Raw genomic sequence first — 23,821 nt, 5'->3', positions numbered from 1 at the left:
CTGGGATTTCAGGCTCACTGTGCTGGCATACCAAAAAAGTGTATTTCTCATGAAGGACATGCATGTCTGCAGATCCTGACGGTGGGTGCAAAGAGCACAGAAATCTCTTTTACTGTGGTGCCTGTCTTCCCACATCTGAAGAAGAATCCCACATTCTGTTCATTGGCAGAAATTATCCAAGTCTCTGCAGTGGATCCACTAACAAATCCAAAAGAAAAGAAAACTTAGAATAGAAGATAAGAGATTTTTGGGTCTTTCACTGTTTCCAGGAATTGTGAAGTAAAAAGTTTTTCCTCAGGAAGTTATTTTGTTTATAGAGAAATTAACTGAAAATGAGATTTACTTCCCAGGAGAGGAAGAATAAATGCATGGCAAAATACTAATAGTTTGGACAAGACACTGGTGCCTGGATTACTTTTTACTCCTACTGAATTACTCGTAGTGAATGAGAATGTCTCAAGCATTTATGGATGAGGACTGTAATTTGTGCTTCTTTGCCCAAACCAAAATGAATTTTCATAGAAGACAAAAGATTAACACACCAGTTGTCTTTAGCCACATTATCTGCAGGTTTATTTTTGTGGAGTGGAAAACAGATCAGATGTTTTCTGAAACTTGATCAGGGAAATGCCCTAATTTTTTTGTTTGTTTATTCTTAAGGGATAAATGCTGTGTTTTATTGGCTGAAGTAACTTGAAATAAATATATGTCTTGGTTTTGGCATAATAATCCTCCATAAAGACCACTAATCCACTACAATAAATTTCATTAAATATACTGCATCTCATATTTAAAGGAAGAGCTGCTATAACTTCATTAGAAAAACATAATTTCATTCAAGGCAGTAAGTGCTCATTTTTGAGGCACTGCTGCAGCTGCAAACAAGAGAACAGGAACTTGAATGGGAACTTACGTGCTTGCTGCAGTTGGATCCCATTCATCACTCAGCCCTGCATCATGAAACGGGTGGTTCCATGGTTTGCCTGGAGGGGACAAACTGGCCTGCTTGGGACTCCTCCATTCATAGGCATTGAAGTTATATCCTGAAGCCTGATAGGTGTGTCCTAAAAACAGGAATTACTAATTTACAGCAATGCATATGCTGAAATGCCAGGAAAGCACACCTCTGAAACTGGGTTCTCAAGAATTGTTGAATTTGTCATTGTTACCTTGTATTTTTCTGTAGCCAGATTATTTGACCTAGATTATGCCTGGAATTAGGTGTGCTCTAGAGCTCCTCTTGTGAAAGTCCACTGAAAGCAAAGTCTTAAATATATCTAACTGTTCTCTTCCTGTTTATGTCTCAGCTGCTTCTACATTTAATTCTAGATACTGCATGATTTATCAATTTCCAATTCAACATTCTAGATTGAACAGTAATGAATAAATCATGTGTTATGGATGTGTTAAATATGTGTTAACATAGTCATATTCAACATGCCCAAAATTAAAGCTAAGTTATTAAGAAAACTACTTCAGATATATTGAAAAAAGTTTCCAAAGATGCATTAAAAAATCCCATGAACTTGGCTCCTTATGTGCCCTTTTGCTAGGGCTCTGAGAACATAAATCAGTCTAGGCCTGTCTCCCTCAAATGCTGTGTAACTACAAGGCTGTGAGCATTTTCCAGCAAATTGTCAGGTATTAACATAGTCCCAGATTCTAGGAAAGGTATTGGTTGGGAAGATGTGACTGCTGTGTGGTGAAGGCTCCGGATTAGTAAGGCAGACACATAAGACAAAGGTACAAAATGGGATACCAATTCAAGTAGAGAAAAGACAGCTCACCAACATTAAATTGTTAATTAATAGGATAGGTGCTCCAGAAACATCCCCCAAACTCCTCAACTTGCTTAGTCTGTGCTTATTGCCAAGAAAGGTTTGGAGAAAAGCCAAACTCAGTTTGATGGGGCAAGACAGAATGAACTGCAATAGAAATGGGGGCCATGACAACACCAAGGGATAAAGGCACAAATCTCAGGCTGTTTAACACAGGTGCCATGTATCCAGCCAAATCTTGGCTGATTTTTTCAAGGAAGTTAAAAAGAAAATCCACTTTGAGATACTGGTTCAGCTTTGGCACAACACCCAAATCATCAGGACTTTGGAAATCATTCTGGGACTCAATCCTTTCCACAATTTGCTCCAAATATCTTTAATTCATCCAGAAAATGAGAATGACCATTCTGGCACTTTTTCATCAATACTTCTTAGAACTTAAAAATATCTAAAGAAAATCTAATATAACTTATTTTGATAAACTGATCAACACAGTTAAGGAAAGGCATCAAATTCATCCAAATTCTAACTCCAGTGAAAATATTATTTGAAGTAAGGATCTATCTGTCCAAATACCTGCCAGGTAACGGGAATACATGCTTTACTATAGAAATAAACGTTTTTTAAAGAGTTAAATAAAATACTGAAGTTGTGTGTAAGTTATTTTTCCTGTTATCAAGAATATTACAGGATATCTATATCCTTCACGGCCTAAATAAACGTGTTACAAACTGAAATGATTTGAAAATCCTATGTAAAACAATAGTCAGAGAAAGGTGAAAAAAATTATCATTATGGAAAATCATGTCTTTAAATAGAATGATTGTTTTTGACAGCTGAGAGTTAGATGTTAATACTGCAGGAATGAGGAAGAAGCAAAAGATTTACAAATCTTAGGCATGATTAATGATTAATGTTGCCCTTCAGCAGTTTATAAAAAATCTCTTGTCATTTAGAAATTAATGTATATGGGCATCAAACTCAGGAACATCTGAGTGTTCTGTGCCTTGCATTGATCTGTACTTGAAAGATAAACTCATTTAGTTGTGGATGAGCTATGGACCAAGTTATTAAAATGTCAGTAAAACTAACAAAAGCCTGTTAATGTATTGATAAATGCTTTGTAACACATCACATCCTCATGAAATAATTAATCTGAGGCCAGTCAAGTGCAAGAAATTATCCTGCCTGCTGAGGTGTGTGCAACACATTATAAAGTACAGGGTTAAAAGTTAGTGCACTAAGAAGTTCTACTTAAGGCAAAGGAAGGTCAACCATGTAGGCAATAATTCCTGCTTTAAATGTCGATTTATTTTTTACAGTACCTTGATTTCCAAAGCTGGTATCAATACCAGAGCCATCCCATGACTCTACTGTGCTGTCAGCACTTGGGACTGTAGCGGAATAGATGTCCGAGAGCTTGCCAGATTTCTGTGCAGCAGAGTTTTCATCTTCAGCATCGCTTAGTTCACTCACGTGACCCACAGGCACAGAAAATTTCTTGGGACTGGTAGCTGAATAGGATTATATAAAAAAAAAGTGTTGATCCTTGCTTTACTGCAGTTCTGAGAATCTGCTTTTTACTCTTGACACATAGCTTTTCCATAGATGGCCTAAATGCTTGTTAATCTGCAATTACACGTGCATTATGGACCATGGATGATACCCTTGGCCACACTCACCATCTGTTTGCTTCTTGATTTTCAAGGTGACAGTTTCTCCTGCCATCTGTAATAAATGAATGGCTTCGCTCAAAGGTTTTCCTTTCAGACTGCTACTATTTATTGCTAGGATTCTGTCTCCTATGTGAATTGCCCCAGTCCTACAATAAGAGAGAGAAGTAAAACATTAAGAAGAGAGTGTAAAAGGCAACAAAGGCAATTTCTTTGCATTTTGGAGCATGGAAGTCTCATGTCTCTTTCTTTCTTTTATTTTGTTTTTATTGCTGTGCCATAGAGTAATTCTTTTGTTAGAAACACTTAAGGCAAGTCACCTTTGTAGTAGTGACAATAGCAGATCTGAGGCATGATGTGGATTTCTTCGTACTGTGAGAGTTGAGTTAATCACCTGTGGATGAAATTCACTGCAGCCCACCTGCTCAAGAGCAATCTCAGACAGCTTAGTAAAGCCTAAAATTAGTCAAGTTTCTAGAAGTCTCAGAACATTAAAAAGCAAGTAACCAGCTATTTCACAAACCTGGCCTTCAGGATGGGTCAATCAAGAAAAGAAAATAAAGTATTTTTGTGTAAATGCACTGCTGGTTCTGGCTTTGCCCAGTATTATGCTTTGTGCGCTGTAAGTTCTCTCTGAAACCACCACCAAAGGTACAAGTTTCAATGACTCAATCAATCTGAGAAAAAACAGGTGACAGAAATCCTTATTTTCATTATACTCTATGTATCACTTACCATGAGGATCACTTCTGCTCCTCTGATAATGCTTCCTATGATGTATATAAGTGCACACACAGATGCAGTGGCAGATAAGTGTATGATGAGATCAGATAAACTTGGACACATGAAGTGCTTTCTGTATTTATTGTTCTATACAAGGCTATTGGTTTTAAAAGGCTGCTAAAATGTTCCTGTGATGAGCAGTTTGATTATTTAGGTTTTCCTTGGTGATCTATAATAAGGACCACAATCCTCTGCCTTGTGTAGTATGTACATCTTGCTCATGCTCCTGGAGCTTGTCAATGATCAAAAACAGCAAAAAGATTATAAACTCAGATTTGGAGAATTATAAAAAAAATCAGTTGTTAACCCATGAAAATTAAGGGGTTTAGGTAAACAAAAACCTCTACCTTGACAAAGAGAGCATTTAAAAATAATATGCTTTCCAACTTACCTTTCAGCTAGTCCTCCTTTCGTAAGGCTGGAAATTATTATGGGATCAAAGGGCTCTTCAGTACCAGAGATTGTAATTCCAAGAGGCCCACCATAGCGCTTAAGCTCAACAGTATAAATAATTGCTCCAGAGCTCTCCTGTTCATCTGCAACAAATGCCAAGGGGATGCAATTGGTTTCTTATGAAAGAAGGAATGAAAAAACTAGCATATTCAGTCTAATGACTGGTTGTGATAGGTTGACTTGGGAAGAAGAAACTCAGAAGAGATTCTTCCTAAGGGAATTTCCTCTGTGGGGGTTGGGATACCTGCAACAGCCAATTAGAGAAAGTTAGTTCGCTCCGTGAACACACATTTTGAGGAAGGTAATCCGGAACTGACCCTCTTTGTCTTCCGGCGGCTGAGCAGGTAACATCAACCCGAGCTTCCCTCTCCCCCATGGCGGGGGGGGGGGGGGGGGGAAGGCTCGGGAGGCCGCTTGGGCCCCGTTTGCCAACGAGGGGGACCCGATGGCCGGGGGGAGAAAAAGTTGTGGGATAAGACCTTCACGGCTTCCTCCTCCACGGGCCTGCGGCTCTGGCGTGGGGGGGGAGGCCGACTCTTGCTGCTGCCGGACGGGCCGGGCCTGCCCGGGTGGCCATGAGCAGTGTGGGGCTGCAGCCCAGCCCCAGAAAGGCTGATTGACATCTCAGCTGCACCCCCAAGCGCGGCCTGAGCCTGGCCCAACTTTAGTAGTTGTGTTAAACTTTAACTCTTTAGTGCTCAGATAAGATTTGCAAAGCCTCCAGCCTTTCCTTTGAATATGAAAGGGAATAAGAAGATTTCTGAAGTCAGTGATGTAAGAGCTAAGTTTTTAAGATGGAAAGAGAATGAGAAGATGCTGAAATGGCTGAAAATCTTTTTGTGAAATTGTAGGAATGAACTGATGTACTGAATATTCCTATAAACCATGGAAAGAGACATGGGGGGATGAAAATGTTCCATTTAATAGATGATTTGACTAAAGAGCACCTGTGTTGAGAATTTCTGTCCTGAGAAAAGAAGGGGATTTTGGTTTTCTGAAGATAAAGCCTGAGCAGAGAAAAAAGGACAGAGAGAATCTTTGCGGTTGAACATTTCATTCTTAAAAGTAATACCCCATGAGACAGACATGGCCCACATCTACAACTTTGGGACGGTTGTAGAGTTGGGAGGAGCGTCACGGTTGCAGGTTCCCGGGCGGATGCAAATCGTGAAAGATAAAACCACAAGAGAACTGTTTTTTTTCCTTCTTGTGGGAAAAATCCCTACAACTTCAACAAGAAGAAGCTTCTCTCTCCAGAAGTGAACTGAGAAAGACTAAATTGGGCACTGACCGAAGTATTTGTTATATGTTTGTTTTGTTGTTATGAAGATTGGGAGAGGGAGGGAAGGAGTGATCTAAAAAATCTTATTCTGAAATTTTTTTTTCCTCTCTTTTTGTTTGTGTAGTTAATAAATTTTCTTTTATACTCTCTCAAGTTTTAGGCCTGCCTTGCTCTTTTGCTCCTGGTTCTGTCTCACAACAAGAAAAATAAGTTTATTCAAATTGGCAACTCAAACTCAAGACATTAATTTGGTGCGTTGGCCGGGAAAGTCAAAATTAAACCAAGACACTGGTAATCAAATAACATTGTCAAAGGACCGCATTTCAGATACAATTCTTATTCATATTCTACTGAATTATTTTTTTAAAAAATTAATTACCTATTACGCAATTTTTTGTTGCCAAAACCTGGACACAAGTCAACAGAAAAACTCTCATTCTGTTAAGACTAAATTTTACTCTCTTTAAAATCTTAGATCTCCTTTCCTATTAAACTGTAACTTAAAGCTATTTTGTTACAGAATTACAGATTGATTGAGGTTGAAAAGAATCTCTGGATGCCACCTTGTCCAACCTCCTTGGACAAGCAGGGCCAACTACAGCTGGTTGCCCAGGGTTGTGTCCAGCTAGCTCTTGAATATCTCTATGGGTAGAAAGCCCACAATCTCTCTGTAAAACCAGTGCCAGTGTTTGGTCACTCTCAAAGTAAGCAAGTGTTGCCTGACACTCTAACAGAACGTCATGTGTTTCAGTTTGTGTTCATTGCCTCTGGTCCTGCCACGGGGGACCACTGAGGAGAGCCTGGCTCTGTCTGCTTTACACCCTCCCTTCAGATATTTATACACCCTAATAAGATTCCCCCTTTGAGCCCTCTCTTCTCTAGGCTGAGTGGTCCTATCTCCCCCAGCCTTTTTTCAGACGAGAGATTCTCTGACCTCTTCATTACTTTTGTGACCCTTTGCTGGACCTCCTCCAGTGTATGTCCATGCCTGCCTTGTACTGGTAAGCCTATAGGCTGAACCCAGCACTCCAGAAATCTCTCTGCAGTGCTGAGCAGGGGAGAAGGATCACTTCTTTTGACCTGCTGGCCAAGCTACTGCCTCTTGCAGACCAGGAGGATGTTGTCCTTATTTGCCAGTGTCACGTTATGAGAGATAAGGCAAGTTACTACTATGGTATAAATACTGATACTCATCTGATTCTTGAGCTGAATGGAAGATATTTAAATTTAAAGCCAATTAAAAAGTTTTAAACCCAAAGTTTCTTAAAAGAATTCTGGGAAAAGTCAAAAGTCATTATAAGATGAGCATCTGTATTTGTAAAACAGTCCATGTTTTTGATGGACATGTTTTGAGCTTTTTGTAAGAGAATCAAAAGTATCTTCTGTATACTGAATTATCAACTAAACTGAATAGTAAGTCTATTAGATATTATTTTATATTATTTTGCATGAAGTAATTTGCATTATTTTGAAATTTTATCTCACCAAACAATTATTAGAACTGGAAAAGAATCTATCACTGAGTAAATTTAAATACAATACAAACAATAGAAATGTGCCTGTATTTATACAATGCTCTTTACATATTATTAAAAAATCCCCAACCACAGCAACAGAACAATTAACTGCAGCATCTTTGAGCTGTGAAGTAATATTTTAAAATTTAAAGTGCCAGAATTCTCCTCAAATCAAAATAAAAAATGCTTTCTAGTTCTTCTGATATTGGTATTTAGCCAGGACGACTGGTCTGGTGGGCAAATGTCTGTGGGTTTTGAGCAGTTCAGTGAAAGTGGAAAATGTCTAGGGTGCACATTCCATAAATGTTACTAAAACCAACTTAGAAAATTCAATTGTTACCATTTCTGTTCCTGTAGATAGAAAAGCTTAAAAAGGAAAAAAAAACAAACCTACATCACTAGCAAAGGCTCAAAGACTTGCCTTCTTCTAATACTGAACATCATACTTTAGGCAGAGCTGGAAGAATACTACATTGTTGAAGCTACTTCTTTTCTTCCCAGTTTTCAGAAAATTTAGATCTCCAGCCACCCCGCCTCCCCGTCCTATTTCCTTCTTGCTATCCATGTACAGAAAATTCTACACACAGAGAATCAAAGGAGAGAAGAATTAGTGGTGTTTATTCAGCAAAGAACACCGGGGTTTTCGTGCCTACTTGGGGCATTGCTATCAGTGTTTTGGTACAGTTCACATCAACTGCACTTTATCTGACGTGCTTTTTCCAGAAGCACCCAACTCCCTAGATGTCACTGGAAGCCCCTGTCTGGCACACAGTGGGCTAGCATACCAGGTGCCACTGCACAGGAGAACAATGGAAGCTTTGCTTGCTTAAAGCATTCATGGAACAATCACAAATCCACTGGGATCTAATGCTGGTTCTGTTTACGCAGCAGTGGCACCAACATGGTGCAAGACTTCAACTGAAGGATGGAAAGTAACATGCCAAGCAAACTGAAAATATAATAGCTAGCACTTGCTAAGGATTGACACAATACTAACATTTCCCGGCTATAAACACAAAGTGAATAAAAAGTTACTAGTACCATCAGCAGCTCTTCCACATGAGAGCTGGAAGTCTATAGATCAGTGAATGACTGGAGAGAAGACTGGTCCATTATGTCTGTTTTCTGGTTAGCTGTAGGTCAGAAAATTATTTGCAGAATATTATGCTGAGCAGAACGTTGGAGCTATCCAAGAACAGGGCAGACACGTGGCCTGAATTCACCAGGAAGGACAGTTCTGCCATGAAAGCAAAGAACTGTGATATTCAAGAAAGGGAGGTAGCCATTAGGTTAATCAGGATCTAAAATTGCCCTCAGTTTGGGAAGCTGGCAAGAAGAAAAGGAAAGAGAAAAGTTGCCAGAAACATACCTCCATCTGGGGAGATAACTGAAGTACTATAGTTATGGGTCTCATGTTTTTGATATTTTCTCTTTCTTTTCCTGTGATGCAATTGTGGGTAATTCTTGGAACCCACATTTAATGAAAGTAGATCCTCTGTGCTGCAGTGTTCTTCCCACCGGTCTCTTGCTCAACAGAATAATATCTGACTAATACAATGACAAGGGCAAAGAACAGTAGGATCTGGGGAGCACCTGACATGCATCATCCTGCTGTGGCCTCAGCTGCACAGTGGCTCAGAGGAATACAGCTCTGAGACCCCTACTTTCTGCTTCACCTTCCTCAAAAAGGCATGCAGTGAAAAATAAAAATAAGTTTAAGTCTTAATCTTATTCTCTGTTTTACAAAACGTTTCAGAGTGCTCTATGCCTAGTCATCAATTAGCCATCAGGCTTTTATTTTCTCAGGGAATTTATTATTTTCCTCTGTTGAGTTTGAGCAGCACATTTCTTTCTTTGTGAGAAAAAAACCCTTTCATAAGTAAATGAATGGCAAATGCACAAAGAATTACTTTAACTGAGATACACTTTTTGTTACACCTTTGCTACTGTTATGCCACTGTTTCCTAATATTTTTCTTTAACATTTCAGGAGACACTCACTCATTTTAAATTTCAAAGTACTTTAAATCTGCTATAAATACTTTCATTTATGCTTTGACATTTAGTTAACTCTTATAAGAATAATTTGTACAAAGAAGGTTTTCTTCAGTAGGTTTCTGAGTAGCTGTCCAATTACATTTGAATCTGTTCACTTACATCAGTCATCTGAATAAAACACTATAGCTGTGTGAGAATCTTGATATATATCTATATCTATATCTATATATATAGATAATGTAATTATAAAACAAGCAATGTGATTGTGTAAAAGAAAACCGTGGTTATAAGAATCCCACCGAGACTAAAATCTGTATACCAGATACCATGGTGTGCAATACCTAAGAGAGCAGAGATCTTATTTTCCACGTGTGGAGACTGAAATCCACATTTCAAATACAGCAACAATTCGTACTAAATGCAGCTGCCTTTGCTTTGTACTATTATACTGAGAAGATACTTTGTTTGATTCCAAAATCAATGAGGGAGGAAGAACAAGGAAAAGGGCCTTCTAGTGCAATTCTAAACACCACTTCAACAGTTGCACCTAATTTCAAATAATAAAGTGTCAGGTTGTGCCTTTTTGCTGTGAGATTGTATAGAGCTGAAGAGAAGTGACTCTCCAGTTCCTGCTTTTGTGTAACACTATAACATAAACACCAGCAGTAATAGTAGCTATAATTGTCTTACTTACTTTGCACTACAATGCATAACAGAAGCCACTTCACTATCTCTAGGTAGAAATTCTGCTCTTATGGAATCCACAAGAATATTAATAGATAGAGCTGTAGAAAATTATGGCAGGTCCATTATTCCACTGGGCTGATCAGATATGACTCCTCCATCAGATATCCAACACAGTGTAAAGTACTACTTACCTTTGAGCATGTGAACAGTTGTACCAAAGACAAATTTTTAAGTTTGAGGACAAAGCATGCACTATATAATTTTGCTGGAGAACTGAACTAGGGATCCATGCTTTGTTAACAATGATTCCAATCTTAAAAGCAGAGAAAATCCCAATATTCTGGTAAGAAACAGATCAACTTTATATGGATGCACCTGAGGGCCAATTGTCTTTTCAGCAAACTAAAGACCTAATTCTTCAGTGCAGCTCCTGCAATCAATATAGCCAGTGAAAAAATTCAACACTTTATATACCACTAAAATTCTTTCTAGGTGACATTTTCTGATTATTAATAGCATAAATAAGACACGTTTAGAAAAAACATGTCATTAAAATTTAAAAGAAATCCCCTGTGTTCTAGAAATTCTGAAAATACACATGAATTTGCAACAGTCATTGCTAATACCGGAATTATCTTCATCTTTGCGGATCTTTAACTTTACAAGGTCCTCACAGTGCTGAAGTATCTGAACAGCATCTTCCATTGAGCAGTTGTCAAGTCGGATATTATCTATTGCCAGCAACTTATCACCCAGTTCGAGTGTCCCAGTTCTGTGAACAGGCAAATGAGCTTACATGAAACTCTAGTAACATTAAAAGAAAGGTATCCTTAAAGATCTAAACATTATTAGAGAAACAAGATGGATTTTTAGGACAATTATTTCTTAATATGCCTTCTATTTTCTAACTTTTTACAGAAGATTTTATTTAAAAAAAAAAGCGCACAGTCTCTTAGACGTTCTCTCCGTTTAACTTGAATTTGGCTGGTTACACACATAAACAGATTTTTATTAGGAGCTCTAAAGTCTTACCTGTGAGCAACACTTCCTTTCTTGATATCAGAAATAACCAGAGGGTCCCCTGGTTTTCTACTTGATGGAGCTGTAATGAAGAATATATACAAACATTTGGTTTTGTTTCTAGATATTCAGATGGACTGCATTTGACCATAAACCAATTCTTCATATGCATCCTTTACTTTTATTATATTTCTTCCCCTGCTCCTATATTATCTGACTTCAGGTACAAACACCAGCAGCATATTGGCAAGACTGGATACTCTTCAAAAACTAAAAAATTTCAGAATCGTGGTGACTGGTACAAAGTAAACTTATCTTGGTATGTCTGAATTCTGGGTTAGACCAGGACAGAGCCATGTGAAGACCTCATGGTGCAGCTCCAGCAATCTACCATAAAATGCTGAGTGGCTGTAACACATAAGTAAGACTTTCTGTCATCACAATCTTTCAGTGCAACTACTAATGATGATTTTTGCCAGAATAAATCCTCTTATCCTATATCCCTGATCAACAGAGCTGGCAAAATATCTAGAGTGGGCTAGTCCACATTCTTTCCATTCACTTCTGTCCCATCCAGTGCTTAAGGCAGAGGTATGAAGGTAATGTGTCCTGGGTGAGAAGGAGGAATCCACTTTCCAATAAATGAGGTGCTGTGGACAGTGGCCACACACCCCATTGGGCTGATACCCAGGTTTGCACAGGTGTAGCTTACATCACACAGATGTTTGCTTCACTGTAACTGACTGCTTCCTCTGAAGCAACCTGTGCCTCTTTCAGTGAGTAACCTTGCCTCCCTGTACTGACTAAGAATTGTGGACTTTTTCCAACTTTGTACTGGGGATACCTACAAGAAGCACTGCAATTCCAGTCAGTTAAATAAAACTCGCACCACTCCTCTTCTTGCACACTTATCTCTTTTTGGAAGAGTCTGACATTTATGGTCAATTTTTCTATCTGTCCCTCATGGTTAAAAATATGCTCCGCTCTTCAACGCCAGGCATTGCAATTCTTTACCAACTTGTGCAAAAGTATTTGACAAGTTTCCTTTGGCCGGGAAATTTGCTCTGCAATTTTGTTTGATCTTTAGTTGCATAGGAAGCAGTTAAATACACCAGAGGAAGACAACTGTGATCATTATCTACTTCCAAAAGACTGCTTCTTGAAGTGGCTTCACTAAATGAATTGTTTTGGAGGGTTTATCCATTTGCTGAAAGAAGACTGCACTGAAGTTCTGATATGGCAAGCAGCCGGCTTAGAATTTGAGGGTAATGAAGATATACTGTTACACAGCTCTGTGGCACTGCTGTCTACCTTTGGGAAGAGTATCACCTACAGCTGCTCCAGGAGATGCTCCATGTGGTGAACACAGACTGACTTTTGGGACTGTTAACAAAGAGTACACTGACATTAAAACATTGCCATGTGGTATAATGCTCTCAGCTCTCCTGAAAGCACTAATTATTTTTGCACATTTAGGGTTCTTCACTGCCCCACGTCATTTCTGCTCTGTGTACTGAGCCCTCTGCATTCTTTCACAGAAGGTACATTTCCATTAGGCTCCCATCCCTGAACTGACAATCACCCAAAAAGCTGCCCATATTGGAGGATCACCTAGAAAATCCTGATGTCATTTACTTTAGCAGCTCATGAATCTTCTCTTTGAGGCAAAATGACAGATCTTCACCTACAGCAACCACATGGTAAATTAATAATGACATCTCCAACACAATATGCTAACAGGTCTTGTTAAACTTAGCTGCCCTGGCTGAGTCAGCCTTTGAATGCCCAAAGGAACTGTTCTAGAACTGCTAAACAGCCATATTTCAAATGCAATGTCTTGAAAGTCCAGAAGACAGACATATCAGGACTCTGAAGATTTTTTAAGAAATTTGTTTAAAACAGCATGCTTTCAGGAAATTATTATGTTGCAGTTTAGATTAGATAACAGTAATTAACTTTTTGCAAGATATGTAATTTCATAGCTTGTTTCTCATACTTACACATCATGGGTCAAATATATTACAATTCCATAATTTACTTCAATCTTTTGGACTTGTTTTATGAATTAGTATCTTGTTAAAATTTTAGAGTGTCACTTTGGTGATTTTTTAATTCTATGTTGTTACCCTCTGGGTTGCCTTACTCTGAGGTAATATGCTACCCACTGCAGACTAGCATTTGAGTCTTGAAATCCTTTTTTTGAAACTGTCTTACAAATTTACCAGAACTTAAGAAAACAGTCCATTATTGTTATAAAAAGAACAAAGGAGGAACCAAAATGAGGGAAAGAGCAGAGCCACAAAGTATATGTGGATGAAAAGAGTCTGATACTGCACACAAAGTTACTACAATTTCAAATTGAGGAAGTGTGAACCAGCAGTATCTTACAAGTTCTCCTGGTCTATTATCTGGACAAAGAAAGCCTTTTTGTAGGCACCAAACAGACCTCTGTGTGAAATGAATCCCCCCACACTGAGAAGCAGATACACCACACTTCATTTTTTTACTGTTCAACGCTCATGTTACACTTCCTACATATTATTCAATTGTGTTGCAGAGATAAAATCATTAATTTCCTCCTGAACTTTTGTACCTTTTTGCACATTACTGTAGCCTAAGATTGCCTCTCAAACACTGGTGATCAGATGCAGTCTCCAGCAAGAAGATTGAGTACTATTATCCTGATTTTACAGATGAGGAAAGGAAACATGGAAAAATTGAGGTCAAAGTATGACAGTTTTCAGTGAGCAATTTGAGATATCCATGCCTTTATATCTCACAATACTTTCTAGAATATAACAGCTTCTATGTCCAAAATACAACTACTGTCATTTCCAGCAACAGCTGCAGAGAAGTTGCATTTCTGTAAGTGCAACCCTATGATCTCAATGTTTATGCATAAAATCAAGCAGCTACCTGTGGAAAATCTCCACCCGCACTTCCAGAATGACTTGTCTCAGCACAAGTCTTTTGCAGAGAGAAGCAAAACCACCCTGATTTCTCCAGGATAGCATTAAACCACCTTGACCATGAGATCACCTCCTTTGTCTTTTTGCAATCCTCCATCTCATTCATTATGCAGCCTCCATCCCCTTTGTTACACACCACTGTTTCATCTCTCCTCAGAGAGCAGAGAAACCAGAGTTCCAGTGGGAAAGCAGTATTTGACCAGTTAATATATCCACACCAATTAATGCAAGCTTGAAGTTACACTGTACAGCTTTAAGTCTCCACTTCAGAATTATTTCCGTTGTTAAAAACGAAGCAGCTTACCACTCACCCATGTCTAGTTTTCTTGTTCAAGACCCAGCTGCCCCTAATCCTGATCACAGCTCAATCTCTCCCCTCATCTGCTGCCTCTCTGTTACAGTTTTCCAGTTGTTTCCTCTCCTTGTCCCATTCTGCTTGTCCAATGAAGATCTCATCTTTTCTCCTCTCTGTTCCAGCTTTTAGTCTACCTGATGTTCAGCTTTTGTAGACACCTTTAAGTCTGTATGAATAACTACAAGTGGACTGAAGAGTGCATAAAGTTGTACAGGTACTAAATTAAGTGTTGCAGCTAAATGGCTGCTCTTAAGCAAGTTGTTTATTCTCTCTCTTTAAATTACTCTATCATCCTAGGTCTCCATCCCAGGTCTCCACCCTATGCTTCTACACTTTCCCGGCCACTTCAAAATAAGTTCAATAAAATGTTGTCAGTTCTGTGTATCAGCTGATCCATTAAGTTTTAAAAAACCCTCAAACAATACTCCTTTCTTATTTCACTGTTAACTGAACCCCTCCCTCCCACCCCGAAAGTGACTTCAACAAATTTTGGGGTGGACAACTCACCCATCACCCAGACAAAACTCACTGCTCTCAGCCTAGCTTCAAACTCAGGAGTCTGATCAAGCTCTGAACAAACTGGACAAGCAAAGGAAAATGCTCATGTGATGGAAAAACACTTTTTATGCAAAGTCAGTTCATTTGTCCACAACGCTGGTTTACAGCCACTAGACATTTTTTAAGAATAGCGTGATTAATAAATAGACAAAGGAACTTTTTAAAATTGCACTGTTGCAGCCCTTTTTTTCCTTAGGTATTGGTTCATGTGGAGCAGCTGAGAAATCTGTTTATATTTTTCTGTCTTGAAAAGAATTACTTGTAATGTTTCAAAATTAAGTAGAGCTTGCCCGGTGAAATCCCAAAATATACAGAAGTATGCTTTAGAAAATAAATTCTCATAGTCAATGTATCTGTAGATATTTACAAAGCTTGTTTCTAAGGAAATACAAAACCAATAAAGCAGACTACAGTACAGCTGCTAGTCAAAGTGACTCAGACCAAGATGATAGTTTAGGTGAGATTCTGATATTCTTATCAGCTTTGCAGCTTCTTATTCCTTGTGTAGTCCCATTAGCTTCAGAGAAGCAAGGTGCTGCAGTTCACTACCAGTAAGGATATCAGAATCTTACATAAGAAAGAAAAAAAGAAAAGGAAAGGAAAAAAAGTTGTTAACTACAATTACCAGGATCTACTAGTAGGGTTTTTTACTGGACATCATTCAATGTATTTGACAAAAAAAATTAGTCTATGATACAGTAGCCAGTTGCCTCAATAACCTTTAAAAAATGTTTTTGTCTTTAAAAAGAAAAATCTATATTCATTACATGGTCTAAAGTCAATGTCAATGACAATTAAATTGAAACAGCTTTGAGTACTACTAGCACTACTTGTAAGTGTTCCTTCTCCTAGGGAATGATTCTGTCATAAAAAACATAATCACATGCATAGGAACACTCCTGTGCTTTATTTGGATGATATAATTTTAAGAACTGAGACCTTCTACTTGCTCTAATCAGGTAACTGGGTGTGAAACTAGTGATATGTGAAGCATTAAATATCTAGTCACGTGTATTTGCAAAGTACGAAATAAGGTCTTTACTGAGTGTAAGTATCTGTCATTGGTAAAATTAGACAGATATTGCAGAGATACGGGACGAATGACAGGCCTGCAATGTGTACATGAAGGCAGCACTGGGCAAGACCAGTATACTGGGAGGTAATTGACATAAACTATTCAAAACTCAGAGCCCTGGATTAACATTAAAAATTATGCCCATGAAACTTTCTTCTGTTCCACTTTTAAGGGGTTATGCTATCTAAGGGGATTTAACTTTTTTTTCTGTTCTTTTTCTTTTACATTAATAAATCTTAAACTAAGGAAAGTCTCTTCTTCTATTATGGTTTTTCAAAGACCATGAATTAGCTTAATTGTCTTTAGTGTTGTATGTCACCTCAGACATGCCTTCAATAAAGCACCTTGTTGTAACTGCTAGCAAGCACTCTTGGTGTTCATTACCAAGGAAAACAATTCCAAGAAAGAGAAATAAATTCCTCTTCTAGGATCCCTGACTCCTAACTGCTGACCTAGAAGAACTCCTGTACTTAAAAATAGACAAATGTTTATTTGCCAGCCCAAAGTGAAGTTGCATTTCCCATCTGACAAAAAATGTGTCTTGGCTGTCAGATTAGTTGATTTCCTGACTTTCTCATACAAATCCCAAACTAAATGGGGATATGGAAAATAAGAAAGGTGTTTCCCAGTAATGTTTTAATAGCACTTTCTCATTCACCATTAACTCCACTAACTTGAGAAGGAAGAGGATGAAACAGCTCTCTAAGCACTTTCAAGAGATCAAGCCTACAACTGAATAAATTTGATCACTCCATCCCCCCTGCTTAAGACATGCCAAATCTGCCAAGTTCCTCTTAGTATTTGTTTCTTAAAATAAATCATATAGCTTTCTGAAAATATCAGTAATAAATGGCATGCTAATGTGCTAAAGTGTCCTGACAGAAATTTGACAAAATGAATATAAAACGCTTAAATTCTTCAAATTACACTACCTTATTTAGGAGTTAATTAGGTAAAACAGAGCAAAACACCGAAAAGCAAGCATGAAATACAGCAATTCAAGACTTCTACCAGCTATTAATATAAACTCTTTAAAGCCATGTAAAATAATAAATCCTGGATAAATTACATATGCATTAAATACTATTAATGAGATCATTATATATAACAGATAATTTAAATACTAAAGATACTGCAGTATATTCATTAAAGCAGAGCTAAGACTAATCACATGCTACTCTGATAATATAAAGCACTAATTTTATAAAGCACTGAGTTTTGGAATTAAATTCCAGATCAGTAATGCATGCAAAGTTTGAGGAAGAGGAGCACTAAATAGTAAATTCCAAGAATATTAGCTATTCATTAAAAGTTTATTCCTACAGACAAAAAAAGTTGATGTCTGCATTCCAAATAACAACACAAATCAAATTACTAGGAAGATCATATTTTTTCAATAACCTAAAAAACTTTTATTAATCCTAAGAATAACATTGATAGAACAGCCTTGCTCCAGGTTTTCTCATTTCTCAATATTTTCATTTGCACAGATGCATGTAGACCGATGATTTTGCTTCAAGCATCACATCATATCTGTCCTGGGGTACAATGCAAAAATGTGTATTCTATCACCATCTCTTGAAATGTGGGATGGGTGGTGATCCTTATCTCTGTGGGAGATATCCTCTGCTGATGTGCCATCTGATCAGAGGATGATCATCGTTATCTTTTCACAATCCATCCTTCCTCCAGAAGATATATTCTGTTAATGGGCCATTAAGTCCTATTGTGTGACTGATAAGATTACATCATCCCATTGGGAGATGCTCCAGCCAGGGGCAGGAGCCAAGCCTTTCCTACCTAGATAAAAAACTGGGGTTTGGGACGCGAAGGCAGACCTTTCCACTGGATCCCAGAGGGAAGTCGGACCATTTCCACATCATCGCTGGATCTTCGGAGGAAAACTGCACCTTCTACAGGAGCACTGCTTCAACAGAACCACATCTGTCATCCAGGAGGACTGCAGCCACCATTTATACGGACTGCTACCAACACCCTGACTGACAGGGTGTCAGGTTGTATTTCTGACTTTGTCGGTGGTTTTTCTTTTGTATTATTGCATGTATTTTATTTTTTCTCCTTTTTCCTATTAAATTGTATTACTGACTTGGAGTCTCGCACTGGTTTTGCTTTAAACCAACACAACATCTTACAGAGTCTAACAGTTACTCATTCAAGTATGCAACACAAGCAAACAGGCCTGCAGTGTCTCTCATTTGTTCCTCAGATGTAATCTGAGATCCCTGAGACCACTGAGATCCCTGCTGTAGTTTCAATTAACTATATTCCACTGTGCTGGTAAAAGCTTAGAGAATACAAATCAAAGCACAGTTTTTTCCCAAGACACATGAATAACTCCGAAGAAAGACTAATAGCTGAAGAAAGGCCACAGCCATAAAAGAAGGCTAATTTTGATGACAAAGATTCTGCAGTATCAAGCCCATTAACATTGATATGGATTCGTTTTCCTTCCATCAAGAGCTGAACTCAGTATGCCAGAGTTTATCTGGTCAAAATCCAGGTCTAACACATTGTTGTACTGTCTCCTCACAAAATAAGCATAGAAACACTTTTAATTTCAAACCACAGCAACAAATACTTTTTGAGAAAAGCAGGCCCTTGTGACCTTCTTCAGCCATCTCCACAATCCTTAGTGAAAGGGGATTTTGTTGTGACCCACACATTCAGGACTGCCCACTGGTTCTAGAGACTGAGGATATATCTGGGCTCTGAAGCAGAAATAACCCTACGCATGTGGATCATCATGTCTGTGAGATTCCTGTGTTCAGTGGGGTTCTGTTCAAGAGCCTGTGACAGACCATGACAGACTCTCGTTTAAACTTTACAGCTATGGAAATACTTTTGCATGCCCTTAATTCTTCTGATTTTTGTCTTTTTTTAATAATAAATAATTTTAATAGGAGTTAAATATGTACCATGCATGAAGGAGTAAGTCAAACATTAGATTTGGGAAACTTCTGGCTTTGTTAACAACTTGAAGAGGAATATAAATATGTTTCAGAATGGTATTTTTAAGAGAAAAAGCAGTAAAAGATTCTAGAAAAAGGAAAAAAAGGTTTATACCAAAAGAAACGTGAGTCCGTAGCTACAAGATCTACTACCTGTAGGTTATCCCATAAATGCAGTCAAAAAAATAAGCACTTTTACTTACAACTTATGGTAATGCCAAGTTCCACATTATGCTTCTTTGGTAGTTTCACATGAAATGTTCCACTGCTTGGTATAACTGATTCTACAAAAAAATATTTAAAATGTTAGGTAATTTATAAGGTGCAGCAGGTCCATGAGCATGGAACTATACATATAAGTTGATGAAATCACATCAGAGTCACAAAGCAGGGATGAAACATGGGTGCTAAAATGAAGGAGGTATGATTTATAACTCTACTGGTAATTTCACAGTAACTCAATTTTTTTAAGGTTTAACTGAATTTGTGGAGATTGCATGGGCCAGCAGCCAGCTGAGACCGCAGGTTTTTAGCTCATATGCAAGGTCTGTGAGCACACGAGAAAATTTTACTGCTGGCAGACAGCTTTTAATTAAAAGGGCAGGAGATTGAGCCATAAGGATTTCTGACCTTTGTTGCTGTAGGACAAACAATTATTTTTAACTGTCCACTAAGGTAACTGCCATGCATTTAACCTAATGGGAAGAAAAGGAATCCAGTGGTGCACACACATAATGGGTACTTGTTTGATATACATAGTTTGTCATTTCATGGGTATAATTCTGTGTGCTTAAACACATTACAGAATAAAGGAATAACAGTAGTAATAATACTCACCAGAAAAACTAATAATGATTCTTCTGGGCATTATTAATTCAGTTTCTATTACTTTATTTAGAGACACTGTAAGTATCTCTAAACACCTCTAGAGTCTTTTTTTGTTTATCCACCCTTTTTAATAATTTTCTGTCATGTAAAACAGAAAGAATTTCATTATTTGGCTGGTAGATTTGTCTCTGTTTAGCAGAACATTTCTATCTCAGGCCAGAAAGATGTCTGGAAATAATTCAGAGAAGAGACAGTCACCAGATTTTACTACAGGACTTGTCATTTCTATTTGCTTGCTGAAGTAGACTGCAGGGCTGTGTGAAATGAGAAAGCTATACAAAAAACCACGTTTCAAATAAGTCACTTGAAAATAAGTCACTGAATGGTGTGGATGTGAGAAGAAAACCTCTACCTCAGATGCCTAACACTTGCAATGTACTTGGGATTTATTCCTTCATTTTTCTTGCAAGACAAAATAACAGGACATTCATACCTGCAACATCAAATTCTATTTCCAAAGTGACTTTGTTGTTGATAGAGGAGTCTCTGAGCAGTTGATTGGCCTCATCAAATGTGCTGTCTTCTGTTGGGATACCATTTATTGTCACTATTCTGTCTCCTATTTGCAGCACCCCACACCTTGGTACAAAACGATACAAAACAATCATTCAGATGTGCATGTTACCAGAACCAGCAGCCTCATAGAATCACAGAATCATTTAGGTTGGGAAAATGCTTTAAGATCACTGAGCCCTACTATTAACCCAGCACTGACAAGTACACCCTTTCTGTGTGGAATTGCCATATTTACATGTCTTTTAAATACCTCCAGGGATTGAGTCTGAACGACTTCCCTGGGCAGTCTGTTCCAGTCCTTGACAACCTTTTTCAGTGAAATGTTTCCTGATATCCAGTCTAAACCTCCCCTAGTGCAACTTGAGGCCATTTTGTCTTGTCCTGCTGCATGCTATCTGGGAGAAGAGACCAATTCCCACCTGGCTAAATCCTGTTTTCACATAGCTGTGGGGAGCTATTATTTTCCCCTCGAGCCTCCTTTCCTCTAGATTAAACACTTCCATCTCCCTCAGCTGCTCTCTGTTAGAGTTATGCTCCAGCCCCTTCACCAGTTCCATTGCCCTTCTCTGGACACACTCCAGCCCCTCAATGTCCTTCATATAAAGAGGGGTCCAGAACTGAACACAGGACTTGAGATGCAGCCTCACCTGTGCCGAGCACAGGGACATGACCACTGCCCTGGTCTGGCTGGCCACACAGTTTCTGATATAAGCCATCTGATCAAACACATTCAACCAGACCTTGAAGGACAATTGTGGCATAGCAGCTCAACCATCTACCTAGGCACAGAAGCTGCTGCCCCTTTGCACCACGGCACTATCAAGCACTCCAAGTATAGGCTGTGCCCTCTAGGTGCTGGGACCCAGAAAGAAGGGTCTTCATGCTTCCACCCCACCCATGGACATCATCTGTGCCTCTGACCCTGGGCTGCAGGTGAAATGGCAGCTGGTGCTTGTCTGTGCAACTGCTGTCATTCTCATGACGTGATTAAATACATAAGCATAAAAATGTAATTGAAACAATTAGTAAGTCAAAATTCTGTATTCCCCAAGATTTGATTCTATACCAAAAGAGAACAGAGCTGGATATAGCTTTCCCTTTGGCATGTTCGATTATCATTATTTTAGCTTCACTGATTTTTCTGATTGGATTTTTTTTTTTGTTTTGCATGAATATAGCTTCCAGTCTCCTTCTGGAGGACTCTGTATGGTCAGAACACTGGTGCTTGTCATTCATTCATAGCTGATCAAGTGCATGAAACACCACTGCCAGAACAGAAAGTGTATTACTTGCCCCACTCCAATGAGCAAGGGCCTGCAATTTGTCACAAAGTGAGAGAAAGCAACAAACCCAAAGAATCCGAGGAACGCTCACCAAATGTATTTAGCAGTCAATTAAAGAACCTCACCTTTCTGCTGGACTGTCAGCCTCAATATAGGAAATGAGAGGTGGAGAAGACAAGGTCTCAGTAGCGAACACGCCACCCTGGAGCTGTATCCCAAATCCCATTATGGGGTCAGCTGTCAGCACGACTTCTGTGGTTTCTGTGTGGACGACCTGCCCAGCCAAACCAACAGTGCTAGAGGCCAAAGACACTATAAAACAGAGCAGATCAGGAGGAAATACATTCATAGCCAGCAGAAGTTCCATTACTTTTTGAGAAAATTGATCTTTACAATAAATCTAGTTAATGAAACATCTCTTTTAAAGTCAATTTAGGTGAAAGTTTATAAATTATGTATAAATAGTTATGGCATATAAGACAATAGAAAACATCTGGTAGTATGCTGGAATGCAAAAAAGATAGTTCTTGTTCTGAGTAAAATAAACATGTTTGATATGCTCCCACTCCAAAAATCTCAGGATATCCTTGAATTGCTTGCCTTAGATTTGAGGCACAGATAAGCAGAACTTTAATAGGAACTAAGTGAAATGGAGGCACAAACCCAACCGTAATTCAGGCAGATTCCTTTATTGAACATCTCTCAGCTATGCATTGTTGTTAGCCACAAAGCACATGAACCAGGCTTGCTTGCATGAAGTAAGGATGCCTTCCTCTTGTACATGGTTTAGTATAAATAAACAATTTGTTAGGCTAACTGGGTAATGTAAGGAAGTTGACCAAACTACTTTTTTGGCAACCAGTATATCTCAAAGAATTGTGAGAAAAAACGTCCTATGGAGTTTTCTCAAAGCCACTGAAGGACCCTTCTATGAGAAACTCAGGCAGCTACTTCTGTTCTCCTGCTTTACTCACATTTTTTTCTGAAAGGCTGCAGCAGAGAACAAATCAAGACAAAAACAACACTGAGATTCAATACAATTACCTATGAAAAGAGGAGACTGCACCTTTGCTTCCTGGATCTCTGTATAAATGTCTATTGTATTATTGTTTGAATTCCCCCAGTGACAAACTATTGCCTTTCATTATGTCATACACAGAAAACCGTAGTTTTTCAATTCCTGTTCTGTAATGATAATCCCTCCAAGGCCAAGGATTTGGAATGGTTTTGTGTTATCAATCTACGTCATTACCTCTCCACCTCTAATTTCCTTCAAAACCCTTTTCTGCCTGCAGTAGCTGCTAAGAATTAGGTGAATTTTCATGGTTTATTTGAGGGACGGTTTCCCTGTGCATTTTTTTTTTCTCTTAGATGTGGGAAAAAACTTTTGACATTATAGATAATATTAGCACAACTGTACAAAGATGTCAGAGGTTATGTAATTATTTTCCCATACTATGAGGTTGCAAGCATTAGAGTTTTGCTTTATATCAGTTAGTATAAATCTGATTGACGTGGCACAGTTGGCAATGACAGGTCTTTGCAAAATTTTTACTTGCCAAAACTCTCAGAAGTTTCTGTGTTCTCCCAGCAAAGCTCCTTCCCACTCTAAAACTGTCTTTTCCAAATGTGAATTCTTCCTCATGTCTTAAGTTTCCTTTGTAAGAATTGTGCATTATTTCAATAGCTTCCTTCTTACAGTTTCTTTTATCTGCACTCAATTAAGACATGCTTATACACAAATGCAAATACTAAAAATCTGGTCTCAGAAACTTCCTTCAGCTTTATCATTTACTGCATGTGAGAAATAGGTTTCTCCACCCCTCAGTGCTTCAAAGGTTAAAATATAATAAAACCAAATAAATTAATATAATACCTAAGATACCTTCTAGAAACATCTTAATTTAGGGCATCCAAGCTCAAAAAAGTTCAATTTTCCCTTTCTCAAAGGTCATATAACAATTACTTGTTAACTTCATCTCTATTTCCCATCGCTGATGTCTCTCTATTCCCCCCTG

The 23,821-nt window shown here is 38.4% G+C and overlaps 1 protein-coding gene across 12 annotated transcripts in view; it reads right to left on the bottom strand.

Moving 5' to 3' along the window:
• GRIP1 (glutamate receptor interacting protein 1) overlaps window positions 1-23,821 on the bottom strand; it is a 348,068-nt gene that overhangs the window by 16,110 nt on the left and 308,137 nt on the right. For all 12 annotated transcript variants that reach the window (XM_088165626.1, XM_088165632.1, XM_088165628.1 and 9 more), the window contains 9 exons: window positions 21,929-22,115; window positions 20,438-20,583; window positions 19,320-19,400; window positions 11,203-11,272; window positions 10,797-10,942; window positions 4,626-4,770; window positions 3,461-3,600; window positions 3,104-3,292; window positions 914-1,064 (listed from right to left, as the gene is read on the bottom strand). In XM_088165626.1, coding sequence (XP_088021752.1) covers window positions 914-1,064; window positions 3,104-3,292; window positions 3,461-3,600; window positions 4,626-4,770; window positions 10,797-10,942; window positions 11,203-11,272; window positions 19,320-19,400; window positions 20,438-20,583; window positions 21,929-22,115 — 1,255 coding nt within the window. The remainder of the gene's footprint in view (window positions 1-913; window positions 1,065-3,103; window positions 3,293-3,460; window positions 3,601-4,625; window positions 4,771-10,796; window positions 10,943-11,202; window positions 11,273-19,319; window positions 19,401-20,437; window positions 20,584-21,928; window positions 22,116-23,821) is intronic.

The sequence above is a fragment of the Sturnus vulgaris genome, chromosome 5 (assembly GCF_052056855.1).
Source record: "Sturnus vulgaris isolate bStuVul1 chromosome 5, bStuVul1.hap1, whole genome shotgun sequence".
Classification (NCBI taxonomy): domain Eukaryota; kingdom Metazoa; phylum Chordata; class Aves; order Passeriformes; family Sturnidae; genus Sturnus; species Sturnus vulgaris.
The sequence above is the reverse complement of the archived record's forward strand: the minus strand, read 5'-3'. Positions and strand labels throughout refer to the sequence as shown.